Source organism: Thalassophryne amazonica, chromosome 9 (genome assembly GCF_902500255.1).
Source record: "Thalassophryne amazonica chromosome 9, fThaAma1.1, whole genome shotgun sequence".
NCBI lineage: Eukaryota > Metazoa > Chordata > Actinopteri > Batrachoidiformes > Batrachoididae > Thalassophryne > Thalassophryne amazonica.
In genome coordinates, this window is record NC_047111.1 from 98,600,294 (window position 1) to 98,609,319 (window position 9,026).

Below are 9,026 nucleotides of genomic sequence, written 5' to 3' on the forward strand. Positions count from 1 at the left end.
GATTTTCTTGTTTTAAATGGCATCTTTAAAATTTATATACATGCTTAATTATGTCCCCTGACTCCATTCAAACCTGAGCTCATAACTTCGCCAGATGTTGATTGTCTTGTTCTCTATTTGACTGTGTTTGCATGTTAGTATTTACGTTAGCAGGATATTATCAATTTTGTTCTGATTGGCCACCGATCAAGGTGAAACTCCACTCCATGCTATTATATAGGAAAATGGCAAATTTTATTGTAATCATTTCCTATATTTTGTTTAATTTGGCTGGTTGAAAATCCATGTGCAGTAATGTATTTTAAAATGTGGCTGTACCATTGGTGTGCGCTCTGATCTCGCATTGCTCCACTGTACGTTTTGCGCTAGCTGCCTTGTACCTTAGGATGTCATGCCAAATATGTTTAGCTGTGTGAGTCCTCGTGCTTGTTCTGTTAAACATTAAACATATTTGTATTATTCATCCTTGTATGCCAACTGGCTGTAAGTTATAAGTCCTCTGTGGCTTCACCCATAGGTCTTCTGAAGAACTGGTTCAACAACGCTCAAGTGAGTTGGTTTTTGTGTCGTCATGAATGGGTAAAGTGGTGGAGTGTGGACAAGACCAGCATGACCTGGGCGAGACAAAGGAAGCCAAATCAAACACATGTATCTCAAAGTTACCAATCTAGAGAAGGCTAACAGGCTAGGTCTCCTGGATTCGGGGGTGGGGGGAGGTTGATTAATTCATATTTTTGCAGCGTAAGCACTGGTTCTTATACAACCCCTGGCAAAAATTATGGAATCACCGGCCTTGGAGGATGTTCATTCAGTTGTTTAATTTTGTAGAAAAAAAGCAGATCACAGACATGACACAAAACTAAAGTCATTTCAAATGGCAACTTTCTTGCTTTAAGAAACACTATAAGAAATCAGGGGAAAAAAATTGTGGCAGTCAGTAACGGTTACTTTTTTAAACCAAGCAGAGGGGAAAAAATATGGAATCACTCAATTCTGAGGAAAAAATTATGGAATCATGAAAAACAAAAGAACGCTCCAACACATCACTAGTATTTTGTTGCACCGCCTCTGGCTTTTATAACAGCTTGCAGTCTCTGAGGCATGGACTTAATGAGTGACAAACAGTACTCTTCATCAATCTGGCTCCAACTTTTTCTGATTGCTGTTGCCAGATCAGCTTTGCAGGTTGGAGCCTTGTCATGGACCATTTTCTTCAACTTCCACCAAAGATTTTCAATTGGATTAAGATCCAGACTATTTGCAGGCCATGACATTGACCCTATGTGTCTTTTTTGCAAGGAATGTTTTCACAGTTTTTGCTCTATGGCACGTTTCTGTGTAGGCTCTCAGTTGTCCAGGTGGTTTCCATAGTAGAGAAGCTTGAATCTTCGACTGGACTGGGTTGCTTGACGCGAGGACGTTTCGCTTCAAATCGCAGAAGCTTCCTCTGCTAAAATTCTTGCTCTGGTGGTCTGACTTCTGTCTTGACTCTTGTAGAGAAGAATAATCAAGAAGTCACAAAAGCTGGAGTTTTAAACCTAACCAGACCCCTTCTACCGAGAGGCAGACTGCTATAGGCTGGTGACTAAACAATAGCTCTAATTAGCACCTATTGTACTCTAGTTAGCACCCTCCTAATGACAGGGCAGCTGTCCCTCTCCTGATGGCTCCCTTGACGACTCTGCTGATGACGTGAATGACTCATTACCATGAACAAAAGACTGAAACTGCTTTGACCTGAGTACCCCATTGTAAACAGGGGATAAAGCGTGTCTCAGACCCCCTCCCCGGTTAAGGCTGGGTTTCAAACGTTTCACAAAGAGTGCCTCCTTGACCCCTCTCTCAAACCATTTCTTCTCTGGCTAATATTTTAACTTCCTTTCCTTCCTTCCTTAGGAAGTCAGACCACCAGAGCAAGAATTTTAGCTGAGGAAGCTTCTGCGATTTGAAGCGAAACGTCCTCGCGTCAAGCAACCCAGTCCAGTCGAAGATTCAAGCTTCTCTACTCTATGGCAAGATGCATTATCATCTTGAAAAATTATTTCATCATCCTGACATGCAGCCCCATATCATCAATGACTGTGAAAATTTACATGTTCTCTTCAGGCAGTCATCTTTATAAATCTCATTGGAACGGCACCAAACAAAAGTTCTAGCATCCAGCATTGTTTTTTTCTGTTTAGGTGTTAATGATGGCTTTTGTTTAGCTTTTCTGTATGTAAATCCCATTTCCTTTAGGCGGGTTCTTACAGTTCGGTCACAGACATTGACTCCAGTTTCCTCCCATTTGTTCCTCATTTGTTTTGTTGTGCATTTTTGATTTTTGAGACACATTGCTTTAAGTTTTCTGTCTTTATGCTTTGATGTCTTCCTTGGTCTACCAGTATGTTTGCCTTTAACAACCTTCCCATGTTGTTTGTATTTGGTCCAGAGTATAGACACAGCTTACTGTGAACAACCAACATCTTTTGCAACATTGCGTGATGATTTACCCTCTTTTAAGAGTTTGATAATCCTCTCTTTGTTTCAATTGATATCTCTCGTGTTGGAGCCATGATTCATGTCAGTCCACTTGGTGCAACAGCTCTCCAAGGTGTACTCACTCCTTTTTAGATGCAGACTAACGAGCAGATCTGATTTGATGCAGGTATTAGTTTTGGGGATGAAAATTTACAGGGTGATTCCATAATTTATTCCTCAGAATTGAGTGAGTTTTTTTTCCCTCTGCTTTGTCTAAAAAGTAACCGTTACTGACTGCCACAATTTTTTTTCCTGATTTTTTTATAGTGTTTCTTAAAGCCAGAAAGTTGCCATTTGAAATTACTTTAGTTTTGTGTCATGTCTGCGATCTGCTTTTTTTCTACAAAATTAAACAACTGAATAAACATCCTCCCAGGCCGGTGATTCCATAATTATTGCCAGGGGTTGTAACTGGTGGCTTGGTGTGAGTAATATAAAGTAGGCCCAGCATATAGTGGCAATAACTGTGTAGCTAACACTACCTGGTAATTTTGATAGCTGCTATTTAATACTATTAAAAGGACAAATACACTCAAGTCCACAACTAGCAGCCACCTATTAGCCAGTGGTGCTATCAGTAGTCGCCTGGATCTGGCAGACATTATTACTCAGAGTAACCACACCCCTAATTATTCACAACCTTATGGTTGAAAATGACATCAAATGATGAGTTGAATAAAAAAAAAAAAAATCACCTTCCATACAGCTGTTATGAGCTAGGAAATTAGCTATAGAAATCAAAACTATTTTTTGTCCCAGGATGTAAATGTTTACTTTTGTTGTAAAATTGGACATTTTATTGGGCTTCTAAAGGGAGTGACATGCTTTTGGAGTAAGTCTCAAGTGGCTGTTCAAGGAACTGCAGGTTTTGGCACTTCAGCATGGGCTTCATTTTTCAGCACCTGTTTTTGTGTGGAGTTCAGTAGAATAGTATTTTGTATAATTTGAGTGAATAGTACATTAGCTGTATTTTGAAAACTGTTTGAAAACTCTTCAGTGTCATCATGGCTTGTGATTAGAGTGAATTTGGGGGGAAAAGTGTGTGAAAGATCAACAAACATGACCTTGTGAGAAATATTTGTGTAACATGCATTTTGCCTACTGGAGAGTATCCATGTGAATACGCTTGTTGTGGTGAATTATCTGGAAATGAAGTAAAACTGAAAATATACTGCCAAAATGCGAGTGCGACTAAACATCTAAATAGCCCCATGAAAGCACTCTGTTGGTGTAAAAGAAGTGAACTGTGTGGATATTAAATGTCTAAGAGTAGAGAATTGGACGCCTGGTTGTGGAGTTGTTGAACTGCTTCGTGCGCTGATAAAAGAAGCGGAGTTTGGCTCATTATGGTGAAAGCTGGAGGGGACCACTGGCTGTGTTAAGCACATTACCCAAGAGAGAGCTGAATTGGAAACCAGCTATGTGGGGTGTAAGGTCATTGTCTATATTGAAGGGAACAGGCGGCCTCTATGTCTGAGGATTAGGCTTGCTGTTAGCGTGCATCTGGTCCTCTCCCAGTTTCACAGGACTAGCAGTGCTGCAGCATGACAGCAGACAGCAGAGAGCTTTTCCTGCACCGTAAGTTCTTCTCCAATTCTGTAAGCATATTTGTGAATCAGTAATGTGGTCAGAGGTCTATTTCAAGAGGTCTATCCAGGGATACATTCGTAAATGATCATTTTAACAACAATGTAGTGCATGTTTCCAGGAGTAGATTATCAGTGTTTGCCCAGATTGTGTGTACTTTTTCATTCTTGCTTTTTATTTCAAGCCATCATTTCAGGCATTGTAAAACATGCTGTCATTTTATTAAAATAAGTTGGACTCATTAAGTTGTATTATAATGTTTGTGTTGCAGTTCACCGCTCAACTTTTAGTGCTGCACCTTTTCCTCAGTGTCCCATTTTGTTGATGAACAGAAAATTAATGATGTTTTTTTGCAAACAATTAACCATTTGGTGTCTGTTAGAAGTTGATTGGCTGGCCACCTGAACTAGCAAATCAGCTTGTGGCAGAGCAGGGAGAGATGGGGGGAAAAAAAGGTGCAAGTTCAGGGGTGCTTGAGAACCAGATTGAGACCCTTGTTGTAGTTAATGTAACCAAGAAGTGATGGGGGTCCCAGCCATGCTTGACAGCATTGTAAACAGTGCCACCGGTGGACAAACTAGGTAATGCTGCATACTGCTGGACAAATTATGTAATGACACCATTTCCAAAGCCAAAGTGTTTTTCTGCCTTGTTTTTTTTGGTAAATTAAAATAATTCATATCTGCAAAAATAACACACATACTGATATGTTTGTGAAAGGCGCATATAAGCTGACCTTTTATTGAAGTGCCATCCCCAACAGTACAAATGACGTGTTTTGTGAAAGGGCACATAGACTTGGAGTAATCGGGAATTGAACCCAGGTCTACATATTAGTAGCCCAACTCTTTCTCCACTGAGCTACCCTGTTCAGTCAGGAAAGATTTGACCTAATTTAACGCTCTTGTCTTCAGATCTCAAAAAGATGTGATGCCCTCCTCTGGCGGGTAGCTGTTATTACGCCTGTGGAAGAATGCACGCTTTATTTAATTATCTTTCATTTCACACAATCATTTTTGTCACAGAGCATGCACTGCACCTGATTCAACTTTTCTCTCCATTTCTTTGTGATGTCATAAGTTAAGATTGTCTATGTGGGGGGGTTATTTATTTTAGATATATTTGGACCATCAGGATTGAATTTTGCTCTTTCATGACACAATAAACATATCTCTACAAAACATCCTGCTCTCCTTCCTTTGGTTGGTGGAGGTAATTCATAATTATTTATTATGAATGTAACTGATTCAGCAGAAAATGCTTGATTTTTGCAGTGATGACAGCAGATTTTGTAGCAGTTTGTGTATCTCACATATGCTTAGTCAACAAATTACACTACATAAGAGGGTTTGAGGCATTTGCAAAAATGTAAATAATAACTTTGTTCAGTGTCATTATGCAGTGATCCAAATGCAACATTTCGTTTTTAAAAATGCATTAAAATGTGCAGTTCTTCATATCGGTAACACTTTCATAGTTTATATATGATGGGGATGGAACACCCGACAAACTTGGCAGTGGCTGATGGTGAATACTAATAGCTTGTTTCTATTAACATCCTTTTACATGTAAATGTGTCTTTTGTGTACAGAACCAATGCATTGGACTGGCATGGCAGATCACTTGTTATAGGCCTGGTCCTTTTGATAAAACATGGGGAGACATTCAAAACAGAGTATGCATTATTTTGGTCACAATAGCACTTATACAGAATGTCAAACAAAGCGCTCACTTGAGTTATACAACGCAGGGGTTTTGTGGTGAAAGTTGTAATGATGCATCAACAGATGTTGAGTCCAACTCTGCAGAACATTCAGGTGCAGCGAGTGAACCACGATGAGATTCAGTGAAAACAGCAGCAGCATAAAGCTGTTGAAATGGTCTCACAAATGTCGTCACAAGTTCCATTTGCATTGAATATTATAAATGCTGTGACATGGAGATTTTGTCAAAGTGTCTTTATTTGTCTCCCTAAGGAGAAATTTGCCTTGGATAGAGGGGTCTGCTACACAACAACACATCCGACACATACCACCCATGCATCAATAGTTAAAATATGAATACATAATCAGTAGAAAACTTACAACATTGTTGCTGCAATAAACTAATTCAACAGGAAATGTAGGCAAATTCTTGAGCGATGTAATATGATGGCTTCCTGCATTTTAGCGTCACAGGAATATTAGCAACTGACTAACATAATAGTGCACGCAATGTACTTAACTTCGATTTTCATCAGCATCAGCTTTGACACTGCTGCAGTGTGATGCACCTCTTACAGCCTAATCAGTTACATAGATACCTCATTGTTGAGGAACACAGTGACCAGGACAAGGGCACATCCATGTGATACCTGACAGCAGCAGATAGGTGATTATTTTAAGTCTGAGTCACACTGAAGGATTGAGGAAACGTTTTAGTAATGGATACAAAATTTTGAAATCCATTCATGACCACTTTTGTCCCGTACAAATCCTGTTCATAATCGTTCCTTGTTAGTTGGAGTCCGACAGGTTCGTTGGAAAGTCTTGTGCACGGTCAGACTTTGAGCAGACATCAGATGGAGAGCTTCCCCGCTGGTTGCACATTTGTTTACCGTTTTGTCCTGTAGTTGTTAGTTTGCTTGCCAGTGGACATGCAGTAGATGTTAAATGTTATCCGTTTGTCTTTTGTTCGCATCCGGAAGCGCTGCACACCAGCATTCAGTGGTTGTCCACTCATTCCATCAGAACCCCAAAACCACCAGAGACTGATGGATTAGGCGATTTATTTTTTGTTTGTTTGTTTTTTTACTGCTGGACAAATTATTTCAGTCCCTTAATAATCAGTTGACTCAGTCCATCACAGTGTGACAACACCTTTAGCAAGCAGAGTTGGTCTGCTCAGGTGATTTCCAGTCAGGACTGCTGGTTCTGTAAGGTAGTGGATGCACCAAAACACAGCACCAGCCAATGTTACCACACCTGACCTGTGATATAGGTCATTTTTTGGGGGGCGGGGGGTGGATCTTCAGAATTGTAGTTTTGACAATAGATGAGATACTGTTTTATGCGTAGATATTCATGGAAGTGATTGACCACATCGTTGCTATATAAATTTTGGGTGAATTTGTTAAAGTGCAGCCTTTACATAATGTACATCAAATGTGTTTTATTCATGATAACAAAAAGTTAACTGTCTCATCTGTGAAAAATTTGAGCAACACCAAAACTGAAGTGACGGATGAGTGAGTCCAGTGCCCCTTCTGTTCTCAAGAAAATGACAACATATAGATGTTTTTATAAAGCTTCCCTTCGGGGAGGACAATAATTGAGGCTAAGTGCTAAATTTTCTGGCAGTGTAATCCTGAGGAAAATTCAGTAAATCACAAGATAGCTTCTGGGTTGAAATGTAGCATCCTTCCTTCAATTAACCTCACTTCTGGGAGGGGTTTAGATTTTAAAGTCCTTCACTGGACACCAGTGGACACATGGCCAGACAATAAAGGTGCTAAATACAGTCATTTAAAAAAATGTTGAATAATTCAAAATCTTTCTGCAGTTACAGATTTGATATTTAACAGTATTACAAAAGTTAATGTAAAGAGTTGGAGTGTTGTGTTCCTAGGAATAAAAAGAAACCTTTTAAAATAATTACCATTTCAAATAAAATGCTCTTTTTCACCTACGTATTTTAGCAATTATATTATTTTTGAACCCAAAAATATGTGACCTTGATGCATTCTCATTTTCCTGAAATTATAAAAAGGTTTTCTGTCAGTTGGTACAAAGGAAATGACTCATTTATCATGTTACTGTATTTGATTTTTCCATAAATTGCACCCAATGCTCACAAAGGTTTAACATTTGTATTTCCATTTCTACAGATATCCAGGAGTTCTATGAAGTGACACTACTAAACACTCAGAAGAGCCGCAAGCAAAAACTGGAGGAGGTGAATCACATGGCTGACAAGTGGGAGAAGAGTGTTTCTGTCCAAAATTCTGAGCTTGCACACTCTGCGTGTGCAGTGGAGGAGGTGAGTCTGGTTTGATCTGCCTCTGACACTCTGTTTGGTGACTTTGTTTTTGGCTTCCAAAGGGGAGCATGAGAGAAAACGTTCAGGAACCACAGAGTATCCAGACTTATAGTCACCAGGCTCAGAGGTTAAACAAGATTGATTTGTGTTTCGTCCTACACCAAGGTGTGAAATGTGTTAATAAGCCTGTGATGGACTGGTGACCTCTAATGGATGAAGCCTCAGTGTAGGATGGGATATTGTAGAGACAGTGGGTGCGGAAGTCAGAGTTATACAGTAAAACTTGCATATATTGGATTCAGATAGCCCAGCGAATTTATCTGTATAATCAAAATCTTTATATGTATAAAACGGACAAAATCCATTTTATGTATCAAATGGACAAAATCTGTCATACTTAAAACGGACAAAATCCATTATATGTATGCAACGGATTAGTTACAGTCAGGAGGTGCCACACGATCTACGGGGAATAACCGGTGCCAATTAGACTTAAGTATTTCCTTGATTAAAAGCCAAACCTTGGATTGGGCCCTGCCTCATTTAATGACTGGGTCAAAACTTTGTCTGAAAAAAAATAAGTGCTGGACATTATGTGCATTAAAAAGGATTACATTTGGTCAAGTCACTCCTTTTTCTAAGTCACCTGCAGAGTAGTGCCTTAAAATCCTAAAGCCTGATTTATGCTTCTACAACTCTAACTCCATGGCCATGCAATGACATTTCCGACTCAGTGTTGTGAAGTTGGTCATATTTGTTGGTCATATGTTTGTGGACTTTTCTGCCAGTGGTATTTGATCCATGATCGAAATGTAATTGGCGAGTGCACTGCAAAAACTTATAAAATATCTTGGGAGAGGAAGGAGTGAAAACGTAAAAGTTACAAATCACAGCCTTTGTGC

General features: G+C 39.4%; 1 protein-coding gene across 1 annotated transcript in view; it reads left to right on the top strand.

Moving 5' to 3' along the window:
• dlg2 (discs, large homolog 2 (Drosophila)) overlaps window positions 1–9,026 on the top strand; it is a 658,820-nt gene that overhangs the window by 74,105 nt on the left and 575,689 nt on the right. The window contains exon 3 of the mRNA XM_034178851.1: window positions 7,973–8,124. Within this exon, the coding sequence (XP_034034742.1) occupies window positions 7,973–8,124 (152 nt within the window). The remainder of the gene's footprint in view (window positions 1–7,972; window positions 8,125–9,026) is intronic.